Source organism: Myotis nattereri (assembly GCF_964212035.1).
Source record: "Myotis nattereri genome assembly, chromosome: 17".
NCBI lineage: Eukaryota > Metazoa > Chordata > Mammalia > Chiroptera > Vespertilionidae > Myotis > Myotis nattereri.
Genome location: NC_138092.1, coordinates 37,301,958 through 37,316,689, shown reverse-complemented (window position 1 = coordinate 37,316,689; position 14,732 = coordinate 37,301,958). Strand labels below are relative to the sequence as shown.

Genomic DNA, 14,732 nt, shown 5'->3' with positions numbered 1-14,732 from the left:
GCCAAGGCATTTTTGCTGATTTTACAGCAGTTTAGGGAAAAAAATTATGAATCGCAAGTAAGTGAAGTTACATATTCAAACATGTAAGGAAACCTTTACTACATTGACATATTTAGCAGTATCATCATCACTCATAAAAGCAGGCTTAGAATTGGACGCCCTTTCGAAGCTTTGATAGCGCTCCCAGCACTTTTGGCGAAAGACAGGAGGAGCGTGATCGCGCTCCCCGGCACTCTAGGGGTTAAAAACACTGGAGCTGCCCTGGCTGGGTGCTCAGTTGGCTGGAGCCCCCTGGCTGGGTGGCTCCGTTTGGTCCCATGCACCAAAAGGTTGCAGGTTTGATTCCTGACCAGGGCACATACCTAGGTTGCTGGTTGGATCCCTGGTCCGGGTGCATATGGGAAGCAGCCAATCCATGTATTGCTCTCACATCGATGTTTCTCTCTCTCTCTCTCTCTCTCTTCCTCTCTCACTGGAGTTATTAGAGAGCATTTGAACTAAACTTTGTCTTAACATTCCATGCTGAATTTTGCTTTTGATTGGCACACAGCTAACTGAACTTTGTTATCTGTCCCTCAGATAAGGAATTACACGGAATGCGCCTGTGTCCAAAGTCGGCAGGTGATCACCCCGCCCACCGTGGGACAGCGCAGTCAGCTCCGCGTGGTCATCGTCAAAACCTATCTCAACGAGAACGGCTACGCCGTGTCTGGGAAGTGCAAGCGGGCCTGTAACACCCTCTTCCCGTTTTTAGTTTTTCTTTTCATAGTCACCTTCATCACAGCATGCGCCCAGCCATCAGCCATCATAGTGACGCTCAGGTGAGAACAGCATCCGACTTCTCGGCTGGGTTACATGCTCCCAGTCAGTGGCTTGAGGACATGACCCAGGACCGGGTCGGGCGCACAGAGGAGAACAAAATTAGATCGCGCAGGAAAAGCACGCAGCTGTTTGCCTGGCAAACGTGGGAGACGTGAGTTTTGCCATGTCAGAAAGGGGGAGGCAGGTTGTGACACTGCATTCTCTGGAACCTTCTTTAGGCGGATGGGTCCTATGTCTGTAGTTCAGTGTAACCTCTTCGGGTGCCTGGGGTTCCTGAAGATTCTGCACTAAAAGGTTCTACTTGGGGAGCTGGAAGCCCCGACCGTGTTCGCTGCCAGAAGCCTGGCCCCAGAGGAGGCAGGGAAGCTGCTCGCTCCTGCCTACAGCAAACAATATTATCCCCAAGCCTGTTACCACCTCCAGGACCTCTGGCAGCTTCTGCTGGGCCTGCAGCTCTAACTGCTGACTCCATTCCTGTTACCATCATATAACATTCTGGAGTTTAGCAAGGAAAGGACAGACTGGAAAATGCAATTTTTCCGTTCACGCGGTGCTTTCTTTGCCATCGTGTAGCAGCTTTTTTGCTTCTATGAGAATATGGAAGTTACCTTAACGGAAGTCCTATTCAAAATGTTGACACTAGCACATTCCAGCCAGCGGTTGGCATTTGCAGTTAAAGGCTGTGGTGGGCACAGGAAGGAGGGGGCAGCCGGCAGAAGCCAGCACACACCCACAGCAGCTTCAGGGGCTGTGGCTGCGGTGTGTGAAGGAGTCAGGGCAGGGAGCGAGTCCTTATTCTTCTTTCATCTCCCCCCTGGCTCCCCCGTTCCCCACGCTGTTGGGCACCTGCTGGGAAGCCGCTGCACAGACAGCATTCTTGGCAGGGCCCTGGGCTGCTTGCCTGCATATTCTGCATGAGATGCCGAGTTAGCTGCTGCCCGGCCAATTCCTTCCTTGACGGGTAGATGACACACACAAAGGCCTGCTGGTTTATTCACTTGGAGCCTCCAGCAGCACACACTATGGACTGGCAGCTACGTGTGCGGCGTTGGGCAAATGCCCTGAGGAAATGAAGAAGTTGGGGGAAGATGGATGAGTGCCCTGGCCCTTGGGGATTTTACACTCCCTACCTAGGACCCACGCAGGTGGGATAGAAAGGCGAAGGTACTTCGTCATAAATAATACAAGTCATTCGTAATCTTATTCTTTGACCTTTTTTTTTTTTAATATATTTTATTGATTTTTTACAGAGAGGAAGGGAGAGAGATAGAGAGTTAGAAACATCGATGAGAGAGAAACATCGATCAGCCGCCTCCTGCACATCTCCTACTGGGGATGTGCCCGCAACCCACGTACATGCCCTTGACCGGAATCGAACCTGGGACCTTTCAGTCAGCAGGCCGACGCTCTATCCACTGAGCCAAACTGGTTTTGGCTTATTCTTTGACCTTTAATTCTACAGATGTTAAATAATCTGATTCTTTGACCTTTAATCCTGCAAGAGGTGTTCAGCCAGCCAGATAATGTCTGCCCGATTTATAGTGTTCATGGCAAGTCACCAGTTGGCATCTAACCCAAAACTTCAGGAAAGGAGCCCTTTAATCTTTGATAATTACAAAGTCACTAGACTCAAATCTTCCTGCCCTGTGGGAATTATTTGGAGCATAAGTTATAGGAAAAGAAGAAAAAATGAGGTGGTAAGAAAGGATTCATTATTTCTCTAATTTTTGACTAGTTCCCTGTGTGTGTGTTAAATATACACACACATATATATTTAGATATATTTTTATTGATTTCAGAGAGGAAGGGAGAGGGAGCGAGAGATAGAAACATCAACGATGAGAAAGAATCATTGATTGGCTGCCTCCTGCACTCCCCTACTGGGGATTGAGCCCAAAAACCGGGCATGTGCCCAGACCGGGGAATTGAACAGGTGACCTCTTGGTTCATGGGTTGACACTCAACCACTGAGTCACACTGGCCGGGCTGCTTTTGACTGTATAGTGAAAAACTTTTCTCTCTCTACTTTTCCTTGAGAAATTACGGGAGTAATTTTCAGACTACACACCATGCAGGAAAGTGCAGGCAAAGAGAGAATAAGTGTAGTAATTAAGATAAAATGCTTTCTGTATTTAACAGAACTGATTTGGGAAGCTCAGTTAGAGCCACCTCTGTACCTTCAATCCTGACCCTGTGGCCTGTCCATCAGTACTAAATAGAAACGCTTAGAGTACATTGGAATTGCTTGGGTGTCTTCACTGGGGGCACCTTTAGTCACTGGTTTAGCCATCAGCAGTCTTGCTCGGCTATTATTAATAATTCTAGAACATTAAACATTTTGGCGCAGCATCTCTCTGGCCCCTGGCCCTGCACTGAGCAGGTTTGATTTGACAGTCATTTTCTCATGGCCACGATTTTGAAATTTTTCTTTCTTTCCCTTCACCTTAGGTCCGTAGAAGATGAGGAGAGACCTTTCGCTCTGGGAATGCAATTTGTTTTATTGCGAACACTTGGTATGTTCCTCCATTTCCAAGTGTGCCTCTTAATTCCTCTGCAGGTGGCATATTCTCCCTGCCCTTTAAAATGGCAGGCCAAGTCATGTGTTGCCATTGTAAGTGCGAGGAATTTACAGGTTAGTGGTAAGGGCTCACATTCCTGGATTTCTGATTTGAACTAAAAGCTGACCAGTTCTGTCATTTGGTGAAATGAAACCAAAGCAACTTGAGGTCAGCTCCTTTTTCACTGTGAACATAAAGTTGGACTAAATTCCCCAGAGAATTTTGTACTATAAGAAATATTGAACCAAGCGGTCATGATGGGCTTAGGATCCTGGTGTTTTTGTCCGTTTATGGCTTTTTAGCATGAAAGTGATGGAAGGTGGTGCTCTTTTTGTTTGCGAAAATTCCCATTTCTTCATTCCAGTAATTTTATTGGATTGGGCAAAGAGTGTACCTATCAAGTTTTCTGAGGAAAAGAAAGAAAATATTCTAAAAAGATGCCCAAATGGACATGCAGGGACTGCCCTTGCCTGATTACCAAGAGGAGCTCCCTAGTGCTATGTTGACGTGGGAAGTCGCCGAGCTCACTTGGGCATGAAGAATATTGTTCCGATTTTTCCAAACACAGCGTCACCCTGTGATGTTTTGGGACAATGCACGGGAAATAGCGTGTGAAGTAGTCCATTCCCTTGATCAATTTCAATGTATTTTTAATTGACTTCCTCATCACCAGGCATATTTTCTTTCTTAAGTGGGAGTCTGATTTTCTACAGCTGTTATTTCCCCCAGTAATCAGTATCATTGTCCACAGAAACACAAAAAAATTTTTCTGATTCAAATTTGTTGTTTCAGTTTTGAAAGGTGAAACATTTTAAAATGGCATCATCGGGCCCTTTGACATTTTAATCCTGTCTGGAACTTTCTATTTGTCCCATGTTGTGGTTGATGGCCCAAGAGTGAGCACTTTCCAGTGAACCTTAAAGGCCTCTTGCTGGTTGTATTCAATGAGTGGCTTGTTTTTTGGTATCAATAAGACGTTGAAGGTACCATTTTTTCAAAGCATGCTCGTTAAAGGAAATTCTGCCATACTTAGATATAGTTAAGAAGTATGTCTTATGCTTCTCCTTGAAAACTAAAAAGTTATTTTCAAAGAAGGAAATTTATTTAGCAAAGGGGTAGTTGAATAGGAAAAGAAAAAAGAAAATAGTTCCTCCTTTTTTGCTGGCCTGTCTCTGATGCCCTGAAGGTGGGGTGATTGGACCTGGATGTGGAGGTAAAGGTAGGTTAACAGACGGACCATGGAAGAGCAGGAGGGAGAACATTTCAGGCATTTATTATTCAATTCAACCTTAACTTAAGTTCTATTCATTATTTTTTTAAAAAGTACTGTTTGGCCAACAAGCCAATTTCCATTTCCCCAAATTCCAAAGCAAAATGAAAAGTTTAAGTATTTAAAAATGTTAAATTTTAATTATAGCAAATATACCCCTTTTTAAATGAACACAAGGTATTTAAAAATGTATCACCCACAGCCCCAGGGCTATTAGTCCACCTGTCCTCCCTCTCTCCCTCCGTCCTCTCTTCCCTCCCTCTTGCTCCTACCCTCCCATTGCTTCCTTCTATCAGCTCTTATTGAGGATCCACAGGAGGCAAAGAATAAAAGGCATGGCCCCACCATCAGGGAGCTTATGGGTAACAGATGTGCAAACAGTGTAACTACCGTGTGATAGTTGAAAAATGGAGGCATATACAAAGGCAGTGGGATGTAGTGGCGTCTGAGTGGGTCAGGAATTTGAACAAGTCAGGGATGGGGACACATTCCGGCAAGGGGAGTGACGTGTGATGAAGGAAGTCTATCTACTTGGGTAGACTTTCTTTCTTATGGGATTAACGAATGGCCCCCAAATGAAGTTACTACTACTCATCACAGATGTTTCCTGAGCTTCAGAGATGACTTTTATGCCTTTCTATACCCCAAGTGCCTTTATAAAGTTGCCATTTAATAAGATTTCTCACGGGAGACAATGTTTACCTCATTAATACTAAAACCCAAGAACTCACTGTACTAAATTTTAGTGGGTCATAAAGACTTCTGCTATAGCCTCTTGAGCAGTTAATGACAAAATCAGATTTTTAAGTTTAAAAGGATTCCCAAATTGCATTTTTAGCAATAGACATTTTTATGACCCTAAAAATCAATAGCACATTCTGACTGAATTGAAACTGGAAGATATAAAGTATCAACAATTTAGTAAACATTTCTATAGTAAATATATTATAAGGTGTGGCATACATTTAACAAAATCAAGTAACACAAGAAAACCGCTCCCCTCTCCTGGATTCCGAGCACACAGAGCACTTGGCTGATTCACGGGTCTGTTTTATCAGATGTGCTAAATATGTTTCTTCTCCTTTCTTCCCCTCCGCCCCTCCAGCGTACATCCCCACTCCGATTTATTTTGGAGCAGTTATTGACACCACCTGCATGCTCTGGCAACAGGAATGCGGAGTGCAAGGCTCTTGCTGGGAGTACAATGTGACATCGTTTCGCTTTGTCTATTTTGGCTTGGCAGCCGGCCTCAAGTTCGTAGGCTTTATCTTTATTTTTCTGGCCTGGTACTCCATCAAATACAAGGAGGACGCGCTGCAGAGGCAGAGGTGGCGGGAGTTCCCCCTGGGCACTGTGAGTGAGCTGGTGGGCCACCCCGATGGCCCAGAGAAGTATGCCCGGACTAGGTCCTGCCCGGCTTTCGGCACGCAGGGGGAATTCCACGAAGAGACTCGTCTGCGAAAAGGGATCCAGTGCACAGCGCAGACCTACCCGGGACCCTTCCCAGAAGCAATAAGTTCCTCCCCGGACCCAGGGCTGGAGGAGAGCCCTGTTGCCCTGTAGCCTCCCTCCTGACGCTGGCAAATGGAAGACTTTAGTTTTTTTGTTGGTTGAGTTGAATATTGGCGACTTGAGAAACACCCGTGCCTTCTTTTCTTTCTTTCCCTTTTTAAGCTCTAAAGACACAATCCTCAAACGAACAAAACTCAGTCTACACAGCCACTGTTGATTGAGGGCTGGATACCTCAACCAGACTGAGAACCCTTCCTGCCTTCGCTCCAAGAAGGCGGAGCTTCGATAGACTTGGTACCCTGTCCCCTATGTTAATTTCACGCTTGTGTACCAATAGGGTATAAGGCCAAGGCCCATGGTTAACCAAATCACGGAAGTGTAAAGGCGGTGCATCTCATTAGCATACACTCCACACAAAGGTGAGCTCGACCATGGCCTTGCATTTACAAATCAATGGTTTTTTAGATCTGAACACCTACTGTGAGTTCTGCTACAAAGCACAAATGAACTTGCCTCAACTATGCAATTTGATCGGGGAAAATGTAAGTGCAGCATGTTACTTTTGCTTTCAGAGACTAAAGCAGATATGTTTTTGAAAAGAGGAAGCTTGACTTTCCTTAAAGTACTGTTAATAGCATTTTAGGCCACAGCAGACGTATAAATCAGTAGGATTTTTCAAATGCTTCAAAGGAACTATATGCATTGGGTGATAAAAGGAAAAGCTACTTCGTTTCATGAAACACATTCTCTTTTAGTCTGTGTGCCCCCATCATAAGGTAGTTAAGAAGGCTGCAAAATCATCTTATAGTTTGAATATAAACTCCAATATTTCTTCATCAGGGGCTTTAAAACTAGTGTGCTAAACAATATGGCTAGAAACCGTAATTTGAGATGCATAATAAGGAAAGAAACTCATGGCTCTCTCATCCAAAAAAAGAAAAAAAATTGCTGCAGAAATTCTTTTACTTCTTAAGGACCCACATAAGGATAGTTAGAAATTGTAAACTTGACACTGAAAATAGTTGGAAAAGGAATTTCAGAGACGTAAGATTGAGTGCCACCCGATCATTTTAGTTATCTGCCTAGAAACACTAGCAAATCTGTATTCTTCTCTTTCTATGTGCAGAAAATTGCTATGGTTGCTACTGAGATTGAGTCATTAAACCAGGAAAGCCATACTTGCCTGTATGGAATACAGGAAGGAGGGAGATCTGGGAGCCGGACCTAGAATATGATCCTAAATAATGATTGAGAAATACAAAATAAACTGGTCTATCCTACTGAACCCAGCTTTATCAGGGTTACAATCATTTTACACCAACCTTTGACTCCTCCCTGCTGTGACCTCCCGGGAGTGATCTCAGAGAGGACTTGTCTGTTCCTTTGGGTTCATTACCCATGATCCTTCCCAGCACACCACTTGGACTTAGGTGCCACCCAGAATGCTTCCTCCATGGTTCTTCAGGCAGATGCCTCCGACAGCCCTATGGACTGATGGTAAGTGAACTCGTGGGAGCTGGCTGCTCAGGGAAAGAATCCTGACAACTCAGATTGAGGCGGGACTGCGAGGTCCAGATACCAATATCACTGTTTCTGCCTAGGAGCCTGGGCTTACGTAGGGCTAATCTGGGAAATGGTTTCTTGACTGGTTTACACTCTTCCTCAGAAGGAATGTGACTGACAGAACTGTCCCATGGTTCAGACGTCTTGCCCTCCATCGTTGGCCGCCCCATGGGGTTGTGGGAATATTTCTGGGCGCAGGGATGTTTTCCTCTCTACCCTAATGGCATCAGTCAAATGGTTCTCTTGGTTGCATGCAGTTTGTGGAGAGGGTTATCACTGTCAGACTGAATAATGCCTCCAGGGGGCAGAGCCAGTGCTCGGTGGCAAGGACTTCCTGTTGAGCAGTCTTGTGTGACTAAGTCTTAGAACCACTGTTGCCTGTAGATACACTGGTGTCCGTCAGACTTTAGTCAACATGGTGCATATTGAAGGTCTTTGGAAAATATTGATTAACCCAGTGTCTGCTCTGGGGCCTCAGGTTCCCCCTTACCCTCTACGGAAAATCTTTGAGCCTTTGGAAGAGAAAGTTTCCTTTTGTGTTGGAGATAAAGATAGGTGGGGGAAAGAGGGGTAGTGGTTCCGTAATTTCCCTCTGTTCATTAAGAAACTGTACTGAGAAAATATTGGTGGGATGACACTTTTTTGTAGCTAAGAGGATATGTCCCCCCACTGTTACAGTTTCTCTCTTCTTGGTTGGGTATTTTGGAAAGGAGCCGCTCTCAGAACTCCAGGATAGGGAATGATGGCGTCGTCCAGTATAATTAGAGAGCTGCTCCTCCATTCTCGACCTTGAACTGTCGTCCAGTTCAGCAATTGATGACTGGGTGCAAGTTCTTTCTCTCGGGCACCATTTGACCCATTGCCATTTGCCACTCTGTGAAGTCCTTTGGGTTTGATTAGGCCAGAATGCAAAGAAGTTAGCATGAGTCGTACATCACAATGTTAATATTGTACTGCCTTAAGTCTCTGATGCTGATAATTAGCAGGTGTAATTAATGTGTTGTTGGTGAGTGTAGAATAAGTAGTAAAAATCATGGTGGATTGAAGTCTTGGAATATGTGCCAAGTAAAAGTTGTCCCCAAAATGGTTTGGGCTCTGGTAGCATCACTGAAATATTATGTAGTCAACTAAAGTGATTATTTTATAGACACCATTTAATTGTATATATGAGGTTCTTATATGCTTGTTAATAAATTGTTTGTTACTTTATAGTCCTATTATAAGTTTAATTGCCACCCTCCATGAGCTCAAGCTTATAATAACTTGCTTTGGAAAAAGGTCATCTTATTCCTTCATAAATTCTGTAGATTAATCTATTATTTGGCTTTAATATGCAAATATAATATCCGTGACTGACACCTATTAATTTAGAAGCCCCAGGGGGTGGGTGGGTGTTGGAGCACATTCTTTGGTTATTTTTAAGACTATGAAATCCTGATCATTTGTTGGTGGCTTTAATTCTTGAAAAACAGTCAAAAGTCATTCAGAACCAAGGTGGGGGAAGAAAGGAGGAGCAGAAGGACACAAATGAGCATTTGTTGAGTGTTGGTGTATTTAATGTACATCATCCATGTAATCCTCTTAATAACTTTGGAAGATAGCTATGTCCTGTTACTGTTGTTGTTACTGTTAAAACAGATCATGAACACGGAGGCTCTGAGAGGGAAAGTGAGTGACCGGTGAGGACTGTCGAGTGGGCATTTGTGGAAACCCTCCCGTGTGCCCAGGAGGCGTGGGAGAGCCCAAGCCCAGGGTGGCGGCCCATTCTGCCTTGTGGTTTTGTGTGTCAGGGTTCAGCTGCAGGCTTCTCTCGCGGTGGCTCACTTCTTGCACTACATAAAGCATATCAGCTTTGGTTAACAGAGGTAAGTTGTGACTTGACGGGAGTGAGGTAAATCATTTTAGTTTTTGACATGTTACTGTTTCTGAAGAGTAGAGAAGTTGTTATTTCTTTGCATAACATAGGAAAAGGTCTGTGGGAAACGTTAAATCTGCAAGGTAAATTTACATTGATTTAGCTAAGTGTTATACTCAATTTTTTTTTGTCCTAACATACCTCAAGTATGTATTTCTAGTATTGAATATAGAACAAACCACTATTGATGGCAATGTTGTGTCTCCGTAGAGTTTCTGAAATGAAACATGAGGAAGGGAGGTCCAGACTGACGGAATCTGAGTTTTGTGGATTTCAGGGGTATGCTTTTCCACCCCCTCTTTCAGGATATTAACATTTCCATTCATTTTTTTTTTCTTTTTTTTTGGTGAAAATTGGTTTAAGTTCCCTAATAAAAGGTTTAAGTGAACATATACTCGTACAAAGTGTTACACGTGAAGCGAACATATACAGAACATTAGATGTAATATACCAAACCATCGTCCAGTTGTGGCCGCCAGAAGGTGCAGTGCCAAACAGGAGCAGGCATGGGAAGGGCAGCCCCAGAGAAGGCAGGAGCCTGGTGGAGGTGAGGGCAGCTCTCCGTTCTCACCGCCCACCAAGAAACTCTTCCTCAGTCCGCAGTTTCAGCTTGCATTCCTGGCGGGGCTTGGAGCCGGAACATTGCCTTTGGGAGCTGGCTATGTGTCAGCCACAGGGGCACCAGGGAGAAGCTTCGTAGCCTGAATGGACCGGAAGCATTTGTGGAAATCCTCGCGTGTGCCCAGGAGGCGTGGGAGAGCCCAAGCCTAGGGTGGTGGCCAATTCCACTTGGTGATTTTGTGTGTTGGTGGAACATCCTGGTGGCACAGAAACTCGGACATAACTAGTGATATATTGGTGCACACTGCGTATTCTCAGTAGCAGGTAGACGTCACAATACGGTGTGATCCCAGCATCGCCTACGCTGCAGGTTTGCCGATTCTCTGTTATGTAGACCGGTTGGTGGCCTTTACACGTGTTTGTGATTTCTCTGTCAGGCCAGCCAAGGGAGTGCCAGGGCTGACCGTGAAGTCAGCGGCCTTGAGCACTTTATATCTTTTCTGTGTTCCCTTCTTTCCCCATCTCCCAGGATGCTGCTAGCCGTGTCCATCCCAGACTTCTTGCTACAATGGAACCCGATCTGTGTATGTTATTTTAAGCACTTCATTTTTACTCAGCCCTAAGAAGGGTCAAATATGAGGAAGTCCTTCCCTGGGTATTCGCTTTGGCAACGTTAAAAAGAATGCCTTGGTGCTAGAAGCATTTGATGACGCATGCTCACCATGAAACACGCCACTGAATCCACGGTGTTTCATTGATAAGGGACTGCATGCGCTTTGCTTCTGAAACTCTGAACTTCCCGGAAACAAACACTCATTACTCTCATCAATCCATTTAATCCATGAACTTGACGTTGTAAAAATGAAGGGTGTAAGGGGGAAATCGTTTTTTCTATAAAAACTCAGTGCTTTTGATATTTATTTTAGCAAGAATAATCAGATGCTAAAAATAATTTCCAAGAGAGGAGAAAAATATTTCAGATAATCTTTTCTTATTCTCTAAAAATGCACACCCATGTAAGGTGTTTTTAATACTAGGGTTTGGAAGGTGTTGTCTTTTTTCTGGTATTCTACTATTCCATGTGAAAATTGAAGGAGAAAAATATTAAAAACTAAAACCAATGTAATTGAAGGGACATGTTCCAGCGGTTCTCAACCCGTGGGTCGCGACCCCTTTGGGGGTCGAACGACCCTTTCACAGGGGTCGCCCAAGACCATCAGAAAACACATATATAATTACTATTGTTTTTGTGATTAATCACTATGCTTTAATTATGTTCAATTTGTAACAATGAAAATACATCCTGCATATCAGATATTTACATTACGATTCATAACAGTAGCAAAATTACAGTTATGAAGTAGCAACGAAAATAATTTTATGGTTGGGGGTCACCACAACATGAGGAACTGTATTAAATAAAGGGTTGCGGCATTAGGAAGGTTGAGAACCACTGTGTTAAACCAAAGGGGTGAACAAAAGAAGTTTAAAGTTTATATCTAGAAAAGAAAAATAAGAATAATTGGTAAGATTTTATAGTGAGCATTTCTCTTAAAATACATACCTCCACCCCAAACCCCAAATGTCAGATAGAAGCATGAACAGGCAGGTCAGCCTCTAATTCTTTAAAGGAGATGTGATACTGTGTCAAACCAGCTGGCGCCAGGATCCTAATGGAGTGTGTGTTCAGCATGTGTGTGTGTGTTTTGTGTGTAGAGGTGTGTATGCCTGTGATGAAAGGCTGTTTTGAGTTGTTGCATAAAGAACTCTGATTTTGCGATTTTAAAAATGAATATTTATTTGGTGACCTCTTAGGGTAATTTAAAATATGTATAATTTCCTTGTGTTTAATGAAATCTATTGTCAATGTACTAATCGACCTCGGTTTACAACATCTTGAATACTTGATCACTGAAAATTAAGAAAAAAAGTTAAAAAAATAAGAATAAAGTGTGTTGGATTGAAAGTAGTTTGTCTCTTACGATTTTTGTTGTCTGAAGAGACGAAGCAGTGAAGCTGGTGTGATCATCCCTCCACACAATGAAGACCCAGGGGTTTGATTGGATTAAATAGCCCACCACTGCTCTGAAAAATAGTGGTAATGAACTCCTTATTTAACTGATAATTCTGCCTTGAAGTCAAATGTCCTCCATGTCATCTATTAAGACTATAGTTTTAAGAGCCTGCAGGAGTGCATTTTTCATTGAGTCACCAGAGAGTAATTTTAAGTAGCCCATCGCTTAATTTAAATTCAGACTTTGACCCTGCAGAACTATGTGCCTTGAATAAGGTTTATGCTAGTCAAGATAAGCTGCATTATGCTTAAAAACATGCTAACTGCCAAATCTCAGTGGCTCCATAGCAGAAAGTTTTGCTACTTATTTCCATGACATGGTTCTATTGGTGTGCTCCATGTACATGTGCTCAAGGGCCCAGCCTGACAGAGGTTTTACCATCTTTTTTGTGTGTTTGTTTTTCCCATTGATTTTTAGAGAGAGTGGAAGAGAGAGGGAAAGACAGAGAAACATCAATGTGAGAGAAATACATGGATTGGTTGCCTCCTGCACGCTCCCTGACCAGGGCCTGGGCCAGGGAGGAGCCTGCAACTGAGGTACATGCCCTTGCCTGGAATTGAACCTGGGACCCTTTGGTCCGCAGGGCGACACTGTATGCACTGAGCCAAACCAGCTCGGTACTATCTTGAAGCTGCACCATCTGGAACCTTCAGGGTTGGCCATTTTTGCTGAGCAAGGAAAGAAAGAGCCCAGAGAAGGCAAAGGCCTTTTCTCTTTCTCAGCCCAGAAGTGAGTTGTCACCTTGCATTGTCTGAATCAGTTGCACATCCCTACCTAACTTCTGGGATCCTGGATGTGTACGGGAGCAAATGGTGAGCATTTGGCAGGTATTTGTTTTTTTTTCTTTTTGCCACACAGTTGGCCGTGACAAATTAAGAAGAATTCCCAAAGGAATCCAACTCATTCTTCTGAAAATTGGTAAACAAAAGGGAAGTTCCAAGTCTCAAGCATAAACACGAAAGATTTCTGAAGGAGTGACTGTCCAAACCTTGCCAACAAAGTAGTTAAAACTCCCTTTCCCCAAACTCCACGGATGGAGTTCGTCGTTGCTGAAGCGCCCATGAACTGGTCTGAAATTGGAGCAGGAACGTGAGCTCAGACTCCACCCTTGGGGGAAACCACTGGATTGCCAGGTCTCTTCCGATGGAAGGCAGAGTTTTGCAAGGACACTGGCATCTGAGACTTTTGAGTGAGAGGCGGAAGGAGGTAAAGGAGCGTGGAAGTAACAGCTTGACCCATGGGCCGAAGCACAGAGTGGTTATATTTTATAGTTAGGAGGCCGCCTGGAGCACTGGATAGGTGGAGAGCAGCTAATCGATTTCCCTTTCTTACCTCGTCACCCCTTGCACAGCGAAACTGAAGAGTCACAGTGACTCAAGATACATGCTATTGGGAGAGTGCAGTACGTCTGTTGACTTCTGGATAAATGCTTATTTCTCACAGTGGCTTTGTGCATTCATCAAGAGAGCCATTATGCAAAGAGCACATAGAACCCTCTTTCTCCAATCTACCAGCCTCTCCACAATTTTGTGCGCAGTTTAGGCAAAAGTTTCCTCTTTAATTTCTTTAATATCTCACACTTTCATGGGAGAGACAGAACCAGTCTGTAAATTGTGGTTTTTTGTTGTTGTTTTTTTTTTTTGAAATAAGTACATGGAAAAAAGTTTCTTTTTGAGAAATGAGGGAGGAAAGATTATGAGGTAGCTACTGCTTTAGCCCAGACTTGGTCTGACGTTAGCGTTTTAAGAGCTATTAAAAAGCACCCAATTCCTCTCTTGTTTTTAAAACTGTCAGCTGGGCAGACAGGGCCTGTGGGAGCCAACAAACATTTTTAATTGCACAAAGTCATTGGAAAGCAAGGCAATCAATATTCGGTGCTCACTTTTGAATTTAAATGTCAAAGTTTGACATAGTTCCAACTCATAATATCCATATAAATCAGTAGAATGTTAAGACCGTTCATTGGCCTGCTGGCTTGGCTAGGATCCTAGGTACTGAAGAAAGAGCAAGCCTGCTGTGGATCATGCTGTTCTAGATGTGTTCTTGTCTAAATGGTAGTGAAGCTACTTTAGAAATCAATTCAGTGGCAGGTCTGCCAGGGGCCAGGTCCTGGCTCCCAGCCAAAATGTCTTTGGTTGCACTACATCGCCATCTACTGGTCAGTATGGAAAATACATGCTCTGCTAATCTCTGGGCTCTTCCGGTTCCTGGGCTTGAGTTGCGTGGGACTCCTAGTTAACCACATACATATATATATTTTTAAATATATTTTATTGATTTTTTACAGAGAGGAAAGGAGAGGGATAGAGAGTTAGGAACATCGATGAGAGAGAAACATCTGTCAGCTGCCTCCTGCACGCCCCCTACTGGGCCCTTGACTGGAAAGGGACCTGGGACCCTTGAGTCCGCAGGCTGACACTCATCCACTGAGCCAAACCGGCGAAGTGGATGACATC

General features: G+C 43.8%; 1 protein-coding gene across 1 annotated transcript in view; it reads left to right on the top strand.

Annotated features, from left to right (window-relative positions):
* SLCO5A1 (solute carrier organic anion transporter family member 5A1) overlaps nucleotides 1-7,091 on the top strand; it is a 99,552-nt gene extending 92,461 nt beyond the window's left edge. Inside the window, exons 8-10 of the mRNA XM_081111594.1 lie at nucleotides 580-821; nucleotides 3,271-3,335; nucleotides 5,756-7,091. Of these exons, the coding sequence (XP_080967720.1) occupies nucleotides 580-821; nucleotides 3,271-3,335; nucleotides 5,756-6,213 (765 nt within the window). The 3' untranslated portion in view covers nucleotides 6,214-7,091. The remainder of the gene's footprint in view (nucleotides 1-579; nucleotides 822-3,270; nucleotides 3,336-5,755) is intronic.
* The last annotated feature ends 7,641 nt before the right edge of the window (nucleotides 7,092-14,732 follow it).